The sequence below is a fragment of the Lissotriton helveticus genome, chromosome 1_1 (assembly GCF_964261635.1).
Source record: "Lissotriton helveticus chromosome 1_1, aLisHel1.1, whole genome shotgun sequence".
NCBI lineage: Eukaryota > Metazoa > Chordata > Amphibia > Caudata > Salamandridae > Lissotriton > Lissotriton helveticus.
Window position 1 is genome coordinate 1,916,069,971 of NC_136057.1, and position 18,953 is coordinate 1,916,088,923.

The 18,953-nt window shown below is 47.8% G+C and overlaps 1 protein-coding gene across 2 annotated transcripts in view; it reads right to left on the reverse strand.

The window, feature by feature from the left end:
* Positions 1-18,953, reverse strand: part of DHX9 (DExH-box helicase 9) — a 282,357-nt gene that overhangs the window by 147,742 nt on the left and 115,662 nt on the right. For both annotated transcript variants that reach the window (XM_078643268.1, XM_078643278.1), the window contains exon 11: positions 18,848-18,925. In XM_078643268.1, coding sequence (XP_078499394.1) covers positions 18,848-18,925 — 78 coding nt within the window. The remainder of the gene's footprint in view (positions 1-18,847; positions 18,926-18,953) is intronic.

The following is an 18,953-nucleotide window of genomic DNA, read 5'->3' on the forward strand; positions in this document are numbered from 1 at the left end:
CAAAGCCACAAAAGGAGCTAATTTCCAAATCAACACACTGAGGAAAATTAAACCCTTCCTCCCTGCCGAAGACTTCTAAACTGCCGTACAAGCTTTGGTCATCCCTCGCATAGACTACGGAATTGTGGCCCTCAGCGGACTCCCGCTATCCACAACAGCACCCCTAAGAGCCTCCTTGAACGCTGCCGCGAGACTCATTACTGGCTCAAGAAAACATTCGCATATATCCCCAGACTTAAAGTCCCTAAAATGGCTGCCTTTTGAAGCCAGAATACAGCTAAAAATTGCAGTTATGACACACTCGGCCGTGCACCACAATGCACCCAACTACCTGGCTCAAAAGTTGTCTATATCAGGAGGTTCGAGATCCAATAGAAGTACAAAAAATCTACTCCTGAAACCTCGTAGATTCCGGAAAGAAAAAACATACAAGCGCTCCTTCTCAGGAATGGCACCCAGGATCTGGAATGCGCTCCCTCCTGAAACCAGGCTTATCTCCTCCACTGCACTCTTCAAGAAAGAGGTGAAAACCATCCTTCTGGCCAAGATCTCCTGAACTTTATAGGTGCTGGATCAGAGACTCTGCATCGCTTTGTACCACTGATCACCTTGTCCATGGCACTATACTCCTACTTGATGGTGACACTACTACGCTACTCTCTTACTACCGACCAATATATGACACTTTGGATTATTGAATCACCCTCCCGATGCCCCCACCCAGTGTTCTCTCTATCCTAAGAAATTGATATAAGCCATCCACACATCCAAGGTTTACCTGAACCCTTCTGTAGTGGGATCAATGACTTGTGCCGCCTTATATTACTTGTTTACCTGATTGTATATTGCTATGTTTTCTGTACGTTATTGTTATCCTATTATGTTAGTGACTATTATATTGCTCCCATTATCTCTGTCCATTCCTGCTGCCCCTACCCCTGTCTCTGTGAAGCGCTCTGATATCCGTAAGGATCTTGTTCGCGCTATATAAAACTTTGAATAAATAAATAAATTTCGCAACGTAGCACTTCCGAGTGCTGGGCCTTCGTGCCTCCCGAAGGACCCTCAGGGTGCTTTCTGGCAGTCTCAAATGTGCGAACTCTATGTCCTCAGGAGCCACGCTACTAGGCTCATGCTCTCTGGCTCTGGATGTAGTACCTCTCCGTTCTGCATGGAGAGTAGGTCTTTCCTCCTGCTGAATCTGTGGGGTGCACACTGTGTCATCTCCATGATCTGCGAGTACCATGTCTGCCTCGCCCACTGTGGTGCGACCGGTATCAGCGTCATGTTGCTCGCTCTGCACTTGCTCAGCACTCTGTGCATCAGTGGTATCGGGGGAAAGGCGTAAGCAAATGTCCTTGACCAATCTATCCATAGGGCATTCCCCAGTGACCCCTCCTCGGGCTGCCTGGATGCGAAGCTTTGGCATTTTGCATTCTGGCGTGTGGCAAACAGGTCCACCGATGGTGTCCCCCATCTGTCGCACAGGTACCTTGTCTCCTGAGCATTGAGCTCCCACTCGTGGGATGCCGATGTCTGCCTGCTGAGCCAATCGGCTTGTATGTTGTCCTTCCCTGGTAGGTGTATGGCTAGCAGGTCTATCTTGAGAGGGATGGCCCATCTCCATATCTCCTGCACCAGCGTTGAAAGCGGGGCTGACTGTGTGCCCCCCTGCTTGTTGATGTAGAACATCGCAGTGGTGTTGTCTGTTTGTATCAACACCTTGTGTTTGTACAGTCTTGTTTGAAAGGCTTTCAGTGCAAGGAAGATTGTCTTCAGTTCTAGGTAATTGATGTGCTTTGCCGCATCTGTTGGCGTCCACAGTCCCCTCACCTTGAGTTCCTCCATGTGAGCGCCCCATCCCTTCAGGGATGCGTCTGTGGTGATGGTCACTGTTGGCGTTGTGGCGTTAGAGGCTTTCCCCTTGTTATGTTTTCCATGGTCCACCATGCCATCTCCTTCTGCACTGCGTGCGTTACAACCACTAGATCCTCCCAACCGCCTGTAGCTTGTGACCATTGCTCCTGTAGCCATTCTTGAATGGGTCTCATGTGGAGTCGTACATTTGGTACCAGGTGGATGCATGATGCCATCATGCCCATGATCTTGCTCGCAGTCCTCACTGTCCGAGCTTGTCCCTTCCGGTAGAGGCGAGTTTCCTTCACCAGCGCCCTCGCCCTCTTCTCGCTGGGGAACACCTTGCCCTGTAAGGTGTTGATCTGTGCCCCCAGGAAGATCTTGACTTGTTCCGGCTCCATTGATGATTTCTTCCAATGGATGGAGAACCCCAGGCTTATGAGCGTGCTCGTCACTGCATGTGCGTGCTGCTTGCATTTCTGGTATGAGTTTGCTTTCACCAGCCAGTCGTCCAGGTAAGGGTATACGTGTATCCCTTGCCTTCGTAGGTGCGCTGCGACTGCTGCGAGGCACTTTGAGAAACTCTTGGTGCTGATTTTAGTCCGAAGGCCAGTGTCGTGAACTGGTAGTGGCTTTCTCCAATGGTGAACCTGAGCATGTGTTTGTGCTTTCCTTTCATTGGGATGTGCAGGTAGGTGTCTTTGAGGTCTATTGTGACCATGAAGTCCCCGGTCTGCAATTGTGGGAGCACCTCTTGCAGGGAGGTCATTTTGAATTTTTGAGTTCTTATGAATTTGTTCAGGAACCGTAAGTCCAGAATGGGTCTCATTGACTCATCTACCTTTGGTACCAGGAAGTACGTTGAGTATATTCCTGTGTTTCTTTCCCTGAAGGGTACCCGTTCTATGGCCTGCTTCCGCAGGAGTTCCTTTGCCTCCTCCTGAAGACACTGCAGCTGCTTGCTTGCTAGTGTTTTTCTTTTTGGTTTTCTGCTTGTTGGCCTCCCCTCCAACTCTATGCAGAATCCGAATTGGATAATGTTGAGGATCCATTTGTCTGATGTGATTTCTCTCCACTCTCGGAGGTAAAATCTTAATCTTCCTCCCACTGGTGTTATGTGGTCGTAGGTGTCTATTTTGTCCTGACCCCTCTGTACGTGCTGCCCCTTGGGATCTTTTCTGTGGACGGGCACACATAGTTTTTTTAAGTCACTTAGAGGCGGGCTGCTGCCCCCCTCTTCTATTTTGTCCCCATCCATTTGTCCCTCGAAAGGACTGGCCTCTTTGTTGGTACTGCCAGGACTGCTTCTGCTGACCATGCTGAGCCTGCGAGTCTGCCTGGTGCGTTTGCTGGAAAGCCTGGTGTGATGTACCTGGCTGGTTTCCGCCTCTCCCGCCGGGCCTCCGTGACGGGGTGCCCCTCTTGTTCCCTCTGAACTGCAATGCTCCCATGGATCTTGCTGTTTCGTTATCTTTTTTCAGTTGACTGAGCGTTTCATCAACTGTTGTTCCGAAAAGCGTGTTGCCGTTGAACGGTGTGTTCAGGATGCTGTGTTGCACCTCCGGTTTGAAACCTGAGATCCTGAGCCAGGCGTGCCTCCTTTCCGTGACACCCATCATCATGAGCCTGCTGGCGGTGTCTGCCCCATCCAGGGCCGTCTTAAGGCAAGAATTTGCCGCGTTTTTTCCTTCTTCAACCAGCTTTTCGGCCTTCTGCCTGGCATCCTGGGGCAGGTCCTTCACCAACTGCCCCAGCCCTTCCATGATCTGGTACATGTGCCTGTTTATCATGGCGTTGGAATTAACCATGCGCCAGTGGGTCGCGGCATTCTGTTCGATCATTCTGCCCACCAGATCCATCCTTTTGCTCTCCTTATCCGGTGGCGGACCCGAGGTAGTGGGTACGTTAGCCCTCCTCCTTGCTGTGGCCGTGATAATGGAGTCTGCGGAGACCGTGCCCTGAATGTAGGCCGGGTCCTTTGTGGAATGTTTGTACTTCTTCTCAGTTCTGGGAGTTACTGCCTTGCATGTTGCGGGTTCCCTGAATGCTTCCTTCCCCTGAGCCAAGACGCTTTCGAGCATTGGAAGGAACTGGCTCCTCGTTTGTGTTGGGAGCAATGTCTCTAGAAGGAAGTCTGCTTTCTGCTTCTCTTCGTCGAGCTTGAGCTTGAAAGCTGCTGCGGCAGATTGTATCACCGAGTTGTAGGCCCCGATATCGTCCGGCGGCGAGGGCCTCGAGGGGTAAGTGTCGACCACCTCCTCCGGGCTGTCGGTGTCGACATCTATGTAATCTACCTCCTGTAGGTCAGAGGGTGCCGACTCTGTGTCCATCCTGCTTTCCTCTTCCTCCCCATAGTTGTAACTATCGTAGGGATTCTCTTACTCCTCCTGGTAGTCGACCACCTCGACGTCCTGGTCTTATTCCTCGGCGACTTCGGCGATCTCTTCTTCCTCCTCGACCGCCTCCACCACCGGTGGCTTGGTCTTGTGAGGGATCGTGAAGGCTTTCATCTTTGCGTCGAAATCTTTCTTCCGCTGCATGATGTTCTCCATTTCGGCCTCGAGGCGCCTTCTCTTCTTCTCCATCTCGGCCGCGTGTTCCGCGTTGGATGGGTCGGCCGTTCTTTTCGGCGGATGGCTCGGCACCGTGCCCTTCGGTGTCGAAGTTTGACGTCGAACCGGATTTTGGGTCTCTGGTCGTCGTCGTCAGTTTTGGGTCTTTCTCCCTCGGCGTCGATCGATCCTTTTCGGGGACGATTTTTGACGTTTTCTGCTGATCAGCAGCTCTCGGCGCCAGGGACTCCTTCTCGGAGGATCCGCTGGGCCTGGGAGTAGTCGCGGACGCCGCCTTTTTTGGCGTCGGCGCTTTCGGGGTCCTGCCCTCGATTTTTCTAGACTCAGAGTCTCTCGGGTTCTTGGGGGCCGAAGAGTCTCCTACCTTGTCAGAAGTCTTCGTGTAATCGGTCTCTACGACCGTGTAGCTGTCGTCTTCTTCCTCGGAGGACATCCCCAGCTCGTAGAGGGACGGAGTCGGGGCCTTCCCCTGCAGGGTGGCGTGTGCTACCCTCTGCCTCTCTCTCACACGAAGGGTCTTCGGGGCGAAGGCGGAACAGGCGTTGCAGTCTCCGCTTTCGTGCTTCACCGGTAGGCAAAGGTTGCATACCGGGTGCTGGTCCTTCTGCGCGTACTTGTGGTGGCAGTTACGGCAGAACTTGAACGGCGTGTTGTCCATCATCGAGCGTCCAGGGCCTCCCTGGTCGCGTGTTAGTGGACGGTCGTCGAGGATCTCGATGAAAAACGCCTTCTCCTTGCTGACTGTTCGTCGATGAAGTCCCCTGGAGTCTTCAGATGACTTCTCCTCGTCTTTTCTGTATTTTCTTTCTTCTTTCTCCAAAAATGTCTGGAGCCCAAACGGGAACGATCCAGACCCGACCGCGGAAAAAAAGAATCTGAAGATGGCGCCCAAGAGTGGGAGCTTCCGCAGGAAGCATGCCGACGTCACCGGAAATACACCCAAAGGGGTGTGACGCCGACGCCCACCTGGGCTACAAAAAAAAATAAAAAAAAAAAATGAGAAAAACGGAGAAAAGACTACGAATCCGGACCCAACCACAAGACCGCGGAATAATGCACAGCACAGTGAATCCAGAAAGATTCACGCTGCAAAACTTAAAGTTGTTGCGAGTTTTCCTCCATTTCCCTGTTTTTAATTGTAATGTGCATATTTTGATTGTAACTTAGAAAAACAAAACGCACTCTCCTTTTTGCACATTTTCCACATATTTTTAAGGACTGGACATATTTAAAATTTAGGACGAGATTGAATGGCAGCGCAGTCTATTACCCACTGGGGCTTAAATCTTGATTGACACTTTATCAGCAAACAAACTATGATGATGTAGGCGATTAATTTGCATTTCGTATGAATTTCCTATTAAGGTTTTATTGGGCTTTATTTATTTACTCTCTGGGTTTTAGAAAAAATGAAATGTTTTTTAATTACCTCTGAATATTGACATCTTTGTATATCTATGGCCCACGATTTTAGCAATGTCATATCGCTATACCCAACTGCTATTGCTGCTTGAAGTATGTCTTTAATGTTTATGCTTTTTTTGCACTGGGAGAAGCCAGTTAGCAATACGTCATGTGATCAAGCTTCGTTGGAAGTGAAACGCGTTATGGCGGATTTGCTGGGCACAAAAAAAAGCATCTGGCACCAGAAACGTGGGTCCGCTCATCGACATTTTGCTGTGGGAAAAGCAGTTGTTGGTGGCACACACACACACAGAGAGAAAAGGAAGATGGCTGGGTATGTAGGCACGCACACAACTCTCAGTACAGGTAGAATATATGCATAAGAGTCAGTTTAATACATTTCATTGTATTGTTTGGTGCTTTGGAGGCAGGAGAGCCACCTAGTCTTCCTCTATTGGAAAGGAAGTTTTTCCAGACTGGATTCAAAAGGGATCTTCGAGCATTCAAAGAATTGATTTGAGGTAGTTGTGTCAACAGTTCATGTCCTGCAGGAACTGGAGGTGCATGCACACAGGGGGGGGGCACAACATGTGCCCCCCTGCATGTATCCCCAGGTATGCAATCTTGTACAGGCTACCAACATTTCCCCACCATAGGAACAGAGTTCAAGTTGAGAATCGTAGTGAAATCTTATATTGGTATCACCGTTGGAGTTCTGTGCTTTACTAAAGCTGAAGTGTGCTTTCCTGTGTTACAAATTCATGTCATGGTGTAAGTATGTAAATTGCAAACCTGCCTTAAAACCCATCATGTGGTGCTGCATGTGTGGAAATGGACTATACTTTCACTTTTTAAGCAAAAGTTTGGAGTGATTTTTGCACTGATTTGTCGCTGCACCCACATGCTCTGTCTGGTTTTTGGCGCACATAGCATTGGCTGCAGCGCACAGAGACCTTACACTGCTGCACACAGAGGAAAAATCTTGGAGGGAACATTTCTCAAGGGAGATAAAGTCTGGTTGGGGACAGCAGGGCAGGTCCTGTGGGTTGCTGGACACACCAGGATTTTGCTGGAGCAAGTCGAGGTTGGGACAGGCCGGTAGGGCTAGGGCCAAGTCAGTTGATGTCTTCCTCATCTTTCTTAAGCATGGCTCTTCTGTCCTTCTTGTATCTTTTTGTCTAGGGCGGCATGGTTCAGGGTTGCCCCTAAATACTACATTTAAGGGCGTTTCAGGTAGGTACAAGTTGGGCCCAATGGGTCTCTTCCTTGGGGTGGGTATACCCCCCATTATGCGACCCTCCTGTGGGAGGGGGGCATAAACCTCACTCTGGTTGGTTGGCTGGGTCCCCCCCCCCCTCTGATCGACAAGATGGCAGTGACTGAGAGTTGCGCTTTGCCTCGCCTCTCCATCTGAGCGGTGGGTTTGGCAAATGTGGGGACACCTCCCCTTCCATCTTGGTTTTCCTGCTGATTCTCCCACCCAAAGGGGGTGGTCAGAATCGGTAGGGACCAGTTGCTGGGAGCAGCAAATGGCTCACAAAGGTGGCAAGCCTTTGAAGCTTCCCCTTTGTGGACCCTGCCCATCCTGAGGGAGGAGGCTTGGAACCTCTGCCCAGGATGTGCTTTGTTTCAGGACCTCTAGAGTGGAAGGCTCTCGACCCAGGGGTCCAGAAACATGTGTGGGGGGGGGGGGTGGCAGCTGGCGAGCAGCCAGTTAGCCAGGACACTAGAGTGAGGTCGTTTTTCAGGGGCCATCTGTAAGAAGCCCTCTGAGTGCTTTTTGCATGAAATCCCACACTGGCATCAGTGTGGGTTTAGTGTGCTGATAAGTTTGATACCAAACACACACCAGTTTTCAGCAAAGCCATTATGGTGCTGTGGAGTTCGTAATAAAACTTCCAGACCATATACTTGTTATGGTTTTACTGCCCTTATAATGTCTTAGAACGGACTTAGACACTGTTGGGGGACAGGGCTCATGCACCTGTACCCTCACCAATAGCATAGTGCACCCAGCTAGAGGAGTGGCTGACCTATGCCATAAGCAGTGTTTTTAAAAAAAAGTTTTATATATGTTTAGCAGGAACTCGGGGCACACAGTCAGAAGGGCATCAACCGCAGGCAAAATGTGGGGGGCAACAACGCAACAAGGGGCACTTTCCTACGGTCATCCCTACAGCAGGACTTACAGCCCTAAGGCAGGGTGCATTACATTACATGGGAGGACATATCCACTTGAGCAGATATGCCCCTTTGCTGGCCAGTTCAATTGCTGACAGTGCAAGTGACCAGGGAAGTCATTTTCAGCATAAGCTCTGGACACTGGTGCAAACGCGTTTCCCAGCTTCATGATGGCTTCACTGAAACCAAAGATGTTTGGGATCAAACATCTTATATTAATGAACAAACACAGATTGCAGTGACAGATTTATTAATACATGTCCCCTAAAAACATACCAACTACTAGTCTGCTGGCTGACTGCTGTGGTGGCAGGCTTTTCAGGACCATAGAGTAAACACTCTACTCAAGCCAAGCAATGGATAACAGACTACTTAATGCAGACACACACACACACATTTACAATTGTCTCTTAAAATTGAATGCAGATTATTCTAAAACAGCATACATGGACTGTATTATCTACCAATATCACACAAATATCAACTAACATCAGACTACTAATTAGTCGTCTACTGCAACAAAAGGCACCAGGGTAAAGAATGAGCTACAATGCCTTGGAAATGGTTGTTCGCGCTACACAAATGTTAAAAATCAGACACAATCAAAGTTGGAATAATGCGCTCTAATGTGCAACAAATAAGGCAACAACATCTAGCAAGTACAGTCTCTCTAGAACAGAGGGTTTTCTCCTATCAGCAACACCCCCACCACAAGCAAGAACTGCATGGAGAGGGACAGTAGGACTTAAAAAACAACCACTCTTTTCTGACCAAGGGCAGAAAAGAGTGGGTTATGACAGTGAATATTTCAGGGATGGCCTCATAACATTAGGAAGGGCAAGAAGCGGTAGAACCACTGTAAACCTCTGGCTAGTCCCTTACAACTCGCAAACCTTTGATTTCTATCAATAGTACATATGTATTGCCACTACTTGTTTCACACTGTAGTGTGATGGAAGGAAAATAAAATGAGTGCCTAAAACATACCTAAAATCGGACTATTATAGTCATTTGGGGCATTACAAACGCTCGAAGAAAGACCTCGTTTGACAGTCTTTGTTAGGCTAGTCGGAGTTGAGTGGGTAGGAGTATTTTATCCAAAGAAAAGTTCCCCCCCCCCCAACAAACTGCCATCTTGACCCTATTAGATTTCAACATATACTACTACTCAATCAAGCTACATGCTCATTTGAGCTCTAGTCTGCATGAAAAAAAAAACACTTGTTACATGTTAAGAAGCAGCCCAATAGGAAGACACAGAATGGTAAACAAGTGATGAAGATGGAAGGCTTCTGGGAGTGCATGCAAGATAGTGGTTCCCAGGAGTGACATGGGTTTGACCCTCCTGAATCTCTGCCATCAACGTCCTCAATCCCAAAGTAAACCGCATTGAAGCACAAGGTAAACAAGCATTGGCATAGCCAATAGGTCTCGCTTTTGGGACCTTATAAGTTTTTAGCCACACAACAGTTAATGTTGTTGCACCAAGGATATTGTGGTGCATAACTAAATACTTAGAAGGGCCCAAAAGCGAGACCTATTGGCTATGCCAATGCTTGTTCGCATTGTGCCACTGAAGACAATAGTTAATCATGGTACTGGTGCACATGCATAGCGCTTCGTACTCCGGGAGAGCAACGAAGCACTATACGTTTTATGGGTTCCTGAGCGCCCTTTTGGAAGTGTGTGGCTAGAAAGCGAAAGAAACCTGGTTTGGGACCAATCAGATCAGTAAATGAGGGAGGTGTGGCTCTAATGCATGCTGCTTGCTTTATCTACTTCAGAAGGATGAAAGGCAGAGCCCACACACAATTCTGAAGCAGACTCCCTTAAAACGCATTTGGAAACTTGGTTTTCTCACTACAGTTCCCTTACTTCTTGGTTGGTTTGACTCTGTAGATTAGTCTGTCTCGCAATAGCGCTTTGGTACCTTGGGTTTTAGTGCGCTTTATAAAACAATATCATTTCACGTCATTCCTAGGAATGATTTGGAAACTTGCAGCTTTAAAAAAGATCCCTGCAGGGGATTACTTTCTGGGGAAGCTGTCTGCATGGGCATGAAGTAGAGCAGATTTGCGCATCACGTGTGAGTGGGGACGAGCTATAAGAACCCTAGCTTGGCGCATAAAGTGACTAGCCCAGAATCACGCGGTGCTGAGTCAGGAAGAGACATGAAGGGGGCGCAGAGTACAGCGCAGCAGTACTGAAAAGCTGTCACAGGAGTACACGTCATTGGCCCGCCTGCCTCTGTCACCCTATCACGATACACACCAGCGCGCACCCTGAGAGCCGCAGTGCACCCTTGACCCACACTGTATCACCCAGCGCCCCCTGCAAGCGCCAGGACGTCAGCCTGCAAGGCGCTAGCACGGGAGCTACGTCACATGCAACCATGGGTCACACATGCCCCCCAAGAGCACACATCTCACCGTAAAGTAGCCAGTGTACATGGAAAACATGTGACTCACTGTAAACATTTACAGTTCATGCCCGTCTGTGGTTCACCCCCCACTCAGTAAACATGTACAGTTTATGCCTGTACGCAAATCAGCGGCCACTCTGTACACATGTGCAGTTCATGCCTGTGCGCAAATCACAAACCACTTTGTAAACCTGTACAGTTCACACCTGAACACCAATCACCGGCAACTCTGTAACCATGTACAGTTCTTGTCTGCTCACTTTGTCCCTGGAATATACAGCAGCCAGCAGGGAGCCGCAAGATAATTACACAGTATTTGTGCGCTTCTGGGAAGCTTCCTACGCGGGTTGAATGCCCGCGCTATATTAAAAGGCAGCACGATGAAAAGTTTTTAATGAATATTTTCGTCAGAGAAAGCAAAGGCATTTGAATGATTTTTTGTTGTGTGCGCGCGCGCGCGCTTGTGTGTGTGCACATCACAGCCGTGGAGGGTGCTGCAGACGGCTGGCTGCCCACAAGGGCTGCGTGTTTGCATGACTAGAGGGTCGTGCGGGTTCAAGCCCTGCCGCCTTCACGGAACCGGTCAGGACCGGAGCCGCTGCTGGAGTGTGGGGGCGTTCAGCAGGGCAAGGGGATGAGGGTCACAAGGGACCTCTAATCCACGAGAGTAGCTTCCACAAATTGTGGCTACTTTTAAGAGAAGTGCATTTACCATAACAAACATGAAGCGGCCGTGAAAGAGACACAGTCGTGAAAACGCTCTGTGGTGAGGGAGGGGCAGTTGTGAGAGGCGACGAAAGGCAGGAAAAGCAAAGCAGAGCAAATGTTAGTGCGAGTGATTAAATAATTGCTATCGCCACAGAAATCCAGACGTGTAAGAAGGGGTATTAAAAAATCGGAAATGTTGATCCATGACTAATCATGTCGTGCTCCACTGGCAGTAATACTATTTACAATGGTACATTTACACATGTAGATTTAATCATGCCTCTGTCTTGTCTAACGATTTTGTATCTGAGCTGGGTGACCGTGGTAATATCAGGAGCAGAAGTGGGGTTAAACAGGTTTCTGTGAGGAACAGGAGCTCTGGTTGGAGGTCATGATGGAGCTCCGAGACTTGTATGGCAGAAATCGAGAAGGGAGCATGTGTTGCGTAGGAAGCAACGGCTAGGAGAGAGAGAGGTTGATCGGAGGGTTCTAATGTTTGCAGTGTGGGTTAGCTAGATGGTGTTGGTGGACCAGAGGTTCAGGCACAGGGCACGGAAGAGGTGCAAATAGGTAGACACCGGCTTGGCTTTGGCATGCCAGCTGCGAGTCCACACAGCAGCAGGGACACCACTCTGCATCATACCTGGCTGCCTAACGGACCTGCGGACTTCCTTGCCGGAGCTACAATCCCACGACTCGCGGAACCCGCTGCGCGGGTCCCGCATCGGCCAGAGGCACAGACGAGCATTGCTGGGGCAGCGCTCTCACCTTCCATCTGGGGCTGCTGGCTGTGAGGGCTGCGAGCAGGAGGGGCTGGACTCAGTTTCCCAAGAGTCCCAGCCTACCTCGCGCCCGCAACACCTGGGCCGCTCTCCCTCATCGCCCCGCCCCCTAATAGCCATCCAATTGCTAGGGAAGACTTAAGTTGGACCATAAACACCGCTGCGCGGGAGCGCGCGGGAGCGTCCCGGGAGAAGCCCGGGACAAGGGCGGGACAAGGGCGGGACCGTCCAAGGCCGTCATCGGCCGGAGTAGGCCGGGCTGGGCCCACTCTCTTGGTTTCCCTTTTGTGCAGGTATTTACCGGATTTTTATATATTTTTTGCACCCGCCCTGGGAGGCATATCTGTCTGACCCTCCCGGAGCTTAATCATGTCCTCACCGACAAGGGAGAGTACCCCCCAGAAGCCGGGAGGAGTGAAAAGTGGGACTCTTGAAAACTATTTTTCACGGGCTGTGGGGGAGGTGGATAAAGAGGGAAATTTGTCAAGGTTAAGGGCGGAACGTAGACGTTCAGTGGACAACTTGAAAAACACCCCTATGGGAGATCAATCTATTACATTAAGGGAGGAGATAACTCGAATTGAGGATATTCCACTCCTGTTAAGGGAGGGTACGAACAACTCCCCAGTTGAAATAACGAGCACAGCTCTACCTATTAGTTCCAGTCCCGTTAGGGGGATTACGGATTTAACTTCACAACCGCCCATAGCACATAAAGATAGACATCCCAAACTGAAAGTAGTCACCACACAAGTAATCCCGGGACCACCCCCAAAAAAACGCAGGAGAATGGCAAAGGGAGTGCAGGGTGGTAGTAAATCCAAGACTCTACACCTAGACTTTGGCAAATCTCAAAAACATTCTATACCCACAGTAAAACCACTGGTAGCGTCACACCCTAAATCTAATGTCCAGGAAGCTACAGTTCCCGCCTTGAGCACAGATCCGGGAATTAGTAGTGTTAATGTCCCCCTCTCTGTTGTGCCGCTGGGAAACTTGGAATTTCTCTTAAGGTCACTGTTACTCCCGATCAGTGAAAGCGTAAAGAAGATCGAGATCAGACTAACCATACTGGAGGCCACATTGGGAAGTCTGAAATCTCGCGGTGGTCGACAGGAAAGCGATTTAGCACCCATCACCACCCCTGTTGCCTCGCAAGGGTCAAAACCCAGGGTAGATAACCCAGTGCCAGTTCCATCTCAGGCTGTAAAAGGGGTAGTCCCCCAAAAATCCCTAAAATCAAATCCTGTAGCTACCAATTTACTTTATATTAATACGCTTAACCCCCCCCTTGTATCAGTACCTCAGGCACATACGATAGACAATAACACTCCGGACCACCAAAAAATGCCCTCTGCAAGACCCCGTCGTCCTAATCTACCCCCCGAGACTAATGATCTCACAGTAGTTATGGCAGGGGTCCCGCCACTTGATGAAGGAGAAGTAGAGGATTTTTGTGCCCTAAAAACCAGGGTTATTAAGTGGCTAAATAAAAATAGACCCCTCCCGAGACACCTTAACAATGAGATTATAATGGTAAGAAGGGTTCCATGGGTGGGGAGAACCAGGAAATCTATTACAGGGGACTGCATTCTGGTGAGCTTCAGGGACAGGGGCACGGTGTCGCATATATGCCAAGGGGAGAATATATCAAGGGAATCTACCATCCATACCCTCCGTGTGTCTTTTTTCTTCCCTATTATGCCAGGCCCACATCACCAACCCCCAAACCACGATAGATGGGAGAAAGTCAGAAGTAGTGGGCGTTACCGGTCTTCTCACCCCTGGCCACTTTTGGGTAGACCGGCACCTTTTCTCCCAATTTATAATCGGTTTAACTGTTTAAACGGCCTAGAGGGGGTGGATTGACAAATAGGTAAGACCTCTAAGGTGATCTCAGAAAAGGGCGCCCAAGCAGAACCACCAGAGGGGCTAAGACATTCGGCCCTGCAATCCCAAATAGATAGGGTGGAGGATCCTATGCTTGTAGCTAATAATCAACCAACACATACTCAGACACCGCCTTTAGCTTCCTTAGGGGAGGTGGAACTCATTCCATGTCGGTTCCTTAGTTGGAATGTGGCGGGCACTAGAGCCAAAAGAACAGATCCCACATGGATAGACTTCATAGCCAACAATCACGTAATCGCCCTCCAAGAAACATGGGACACCTCACCTACTTTCTGGTTGGATGGTTTCACAAGTTTTACTATACCTGCAACCCCAAGTAGTGCTGGAAGAGCTAAGGGTGGACTAGTTCTTCTCTTTTCACTTAAACTGGCAGGGACGTTTAAACAACTAGAGTCTGGCTCCCCAAACATTTTAATGGTAGAGTGGACTATCTCACCAGGGCGGGTCCTAGTGGTCTCAAATTTTTATAATTCTTGGGTTAGACAGACAGACACAGCCCATGTGGATCACTTGGAAAATGTTCTTAACGATTACAGTCAAAAATCTTGCACTAATTTCGATCTCATAATTTTAGGTGATTTTAATATTCAAAAATGTGTTTTAAAATGTAACTTAGGCAACCTGGAGGGTCAGACTGAAAGTGGTAATCTGCACTTTGCTCACACCAAAGCGGGGGAGGCGCTTGAATTTTTTCTTGCTAGCCTTAATATGTTTGAACCCCCTTAGCACTGGTAGTGACGAATCTTTGCCCACTTATAAAGGGTCTGAAAGTGGGTCTGTGATAGACTTCATTTTCGTTTCTCAGGGTTTAACCTCTAAGATGGGGATATATGAGGTAACTGCCTCCCCACACAGTGACCATAATCCAGTCTCTGCTCAGGTTCACTGGAGTGACTTATGGAGCAAACACCTGGGTTTTCCTAGGGCTTGCACATCGACGGTGCCCAGTGACCAGGGCAGACGGCTTAAGTGGGGTAAGGTGGTTCAGGAAACCTTTATGGCTTCCCTGTGCCCAAAGATAGAGGAAGCCATGTGTATTTGTCTAGACCAAAATGTTACTAGTAAAGAGACTGTTTTAGCTTTTAATTCTATTTGCTCACAAATAGCTAAGGAACTCACAGTTCCCAAATCCAATTTGCCGCCCAAGCCTTATAAGTGGTTTGACAGAAATTGTTCTAAAGCCCATAAAGACCTGAAAAATGCACTCAAAGCAAAACCGAGGGATAAAACCTTAATCTCTAAATTAAGATGGGAGTACAAATTGGCTATTAAAAATAGGAAAAACACAATTAAAAAAAATGCCTGGAATGACTTGCTTGATGTGGATATACTACGCAATAGTAAGAGATTCTGGGACATTATAAATAACCAATTCTTCTCTGGGGAGATTAACACAATCTCGGACTGCATTATCAGTGATGAGAAATGGGTTGATCATTTTAATAACATATACGGCGGTAATGACTCTGTGAATGAAAACGATATAGGACTGACCAGTGGGCTAGCGGCGGTAGAATTCTGCGAGGAGGAGGTATATAAAGCTATAATGGACTCCAGGAAGAATAAGGCTCCGGGACCAGATGGAGTCCCGGTAGACTTTTTTATATATGCCCCAACAACCTGGTCTAAAGTCCTCACAAATGTTTTTAGGGCAATAAATGATGGATGTTTCCCAGAAACTTGGAATACATCTGTCATAGTACCCATTTTTAAAAAAGGAGATAGGGAGAATCCGGGATGCTACCGCCCAATTTCTTTAATAGACTCTGCCTTTAAGATTCTGGGCAGAGTACTATTGACTAAATTGAGATCAAACCTGGAGCTCTGTGGGGGCCTCGCAGAGATTCAATATGGTTTTAGAGAAAAACGGGGAACCTTAGAGCAATGCTCAAATTTACATCTCCTGATATCTAAGTACACGGTGGCCGGGGAGGGTTCACTATATTTAGCTTTTATGGACCTCTCCTCGGCCTTCGACTTGGTTAATAGGGCCAAGCTCTGGGTTATACTCCGTGAGCTTGGTATCGAGGATTCCTTGGTGGCCCTCATAGCAAGCTTGCACCAAGGACTTACTGCGAAGGTCCGGGTAACTAGGGAAGGGCGATGTTCTGACAGCTTTAGGTCAAATAAGGGTGTCCGACAAGGCTGCATTTTGGCCCCACTTTTATTCACCATTTATATTAATGATCTAGGAAAGTCCTTGTTAGCAGGCAACGCTGATGTCCCGCGGGTAGGTGGGAAGCAGATTCCGGCTCTGCTATATGCGGATGACGCTGTTCTCATCGCCCGCACGGGCATTGGTCTACAGACCCTTTTGGAGCTTTTTGGTTCCTTTATGGCTAAATTAGATTTAAAAATTAATGTGACCAAATCGCACACAATGATCGTGGGTCCGCAGAAAAATAAATCACACACAAAAACCTTTTTTTGTAAAGGCGAGGTTCTCTCCAGGGTCCCTGTTTTTCCATATTTAGGGGTCCTGTTTGACGAGAAGGGCTCCTGGGTCCCGCAAATTAAGGCCAAGCATATTTCTTTAGCCCGGTCCACAGCAGCCCTGATGGATTTCACTAAAAGACTAGGGGCTAAACCAATGGAAGCTGTGTTAAAAGTTTACAAAAGTAAATGCATTTCGATAGCCTCATATGGTGCAGCATTGTGGGGTTATACCAACCTGGATAGTATGCAGAGGGTAGAGAATAAGATTATTAGAAGAATCCTGTCGGTTCCAAAGTCCACACCTACTTACTCCATACATGAGGAAGTTGGCCTACCCTATATCATAGATGGATTGAAATTGGCCCCTTTACTTTTTTGGGCCAATACCTGGTTAAATACTGAGTTGTCTTTAAACCATACAATTCTTAAAGATGTGACTGCAAGGGAGGGGGCAATGAACATACCCTGGTTGAGATACATAAAGTCATCATTCACTTCCCTCGGGAGACCTGACCTATATTCAACACCGTCAATAATCAGGAAAGCAGATATTGCATGGATTAAGAAGGAATTCCAGGGGAGGACACGCTTAATGAGAGAGGAGTCTGAAGTTAACAAACCATTAGTAAGAGCACACTTGGTTTTGTCCTCTTCCCCCTCGATGGAACCATACCTGCAATATGTTTCTAAACCCTTGCACAGATTTCTGCTAACCAGATTTAGAATGAACTTGATCCACTATTTATTAGGCACCTTCCCTATGTGGGGTAAACCGGAGCATGCACCACCGTGTGAGTGTGACCAGTTTTCTAATCAGGACACTCTCCATTTTCTGTTTTTTTGTGCATTTCATGACACGGAGAGGAGAAAATATCTAATTCCCCTCTTGAAAATTCTTGGCTTCATACAAGTGAGACCAGCCTTGCTTTATCTCCAAAGATTACCGGATGCACACGTCACTTTTTGTGTAGCAAGTTTTCTAACAGCCGCTTACAGAGGAAGAAACAAAAGAATTCCTAGAACTGTATTGCTTTAAACCAAATATTAACATATTAACTGTAACTTTATTTCATATCTCATGGAGATTAATTAAGTGACTCTTTCACGGACACTGTGTAAAAACAAAATGAATTGTGGGTACTTTTGATATGTTTTTAATGTATGTATTTCTCTTGCCTTTTATGATTTTAACAAAAATCGAATAAAGTGTATTGTGACTGACTGACTGACACACAGCAGCTGCCATGAAAACTGTCTAAGAAGGGGGGCGCGGGAGATAGGTATGGCTCTAGGCGCTCAGGAGGAGTACAGTGGCGGAAAACGTGGCACGGAAGCAGTGGCGGGGAGAGAGCAGGGCGCAGAAGGGGGCTGAAAAGAGGATCATAGGGGGACAGAAGGGGGCTGTAAAGAGTATCAGATTCCCTAGAGAGAGGGGCTACGAGCAGAGAAGGGGAACATGCCGCGCGGCCGTGAAAGAGACACGGCCGTGTGAAAGTGACGGCCGTGAAACGCTCTGTGGTGGGGAAGGGGCAGTTGAGAGGCGACGAATGGCAGGAAAAGCAGAGCACTCATGCTTGTAGCCAGCAAGCAAAGGATGGGTAGCACTTTTGAGATCCCCTTTACAAAATGTCGAGCAACAAACAGCGCAAGCGCTGTTTTAGCTTGACCTAAAAAGCCAGGTAAGGTAATCTTCAATATGTGTTCTCAAAAGACATACATTGAGCCAGATCCTTTGTGCTTCTCACAGCAATCACTTCAGCCAAAGACCTAAGTTGGAACTGTAGCATTTAAAGATGAGGAGTAAGAAATACCCAACAACAATTTCGAACCAGTCAGAACTTACATGATCTTGAAAATGTTTTGGGAGAAATTAAATCCACCATGCATTTAAAGAGAAATACAGATGCTGTACTCTCCCGGGGCGAGTCAGGGGACCCCTGAACCAAACCAACCATTGGTGGGGTCCCATTTCAGATAGCAGATTTTATCAAACATTCACAGAGCTAGTTCTTCAGCCATAAAATATTCTTTATCTCTGTAATCGTTTTTTCATAAGAGTTAGTCAGCAGTAACTCTGCATTGCCAGAGGACATCCAATATACTCCACGTTCTCTCCAAGAAGCAAGCCTGAATTTTACGTGTGAAAGCACAGAAATATCGCTGTTTAGAGGAGCTCATTAAAATTGTATACACAAGCACATGTTGTACAGCACATGCTGTACCCACAAACAGAAGGGCTTTATTATTAAATAAGGGCTTGCTGAAGCAGTTAAGGCCGGACTGAGAATTTGCTTACATCAGGGCCAGAGTTGGAAAAGATTACTTAACCCAGAAGCAAGCCCAGTTCTGCCTTTGGATGATAGAACACTTTTCCTATCAACATAAACGTATCGCAATGGTCATTGCACAAGAAGTGTAACCTTTCACATTACTTGAAAGTGTCACCAACTCCCTCCTGCGTTACATTATCTGCTTCTACTTCAGGCACCCCCACCTTCAAGAAAAGAGGCAAGAGCACACAAACACATATACATACCCCTCATTCACGCCAAAGGCTCATAAATCTTATATACCTGTTGCAAGCTCTGATCTTTCTCCAGCTGAAACATCAGGTCATTCTTCAGATCAGCACTAATCTGCTCTTGAGTTGCCTGAAAGAAACAACACCAAGTAATGGTA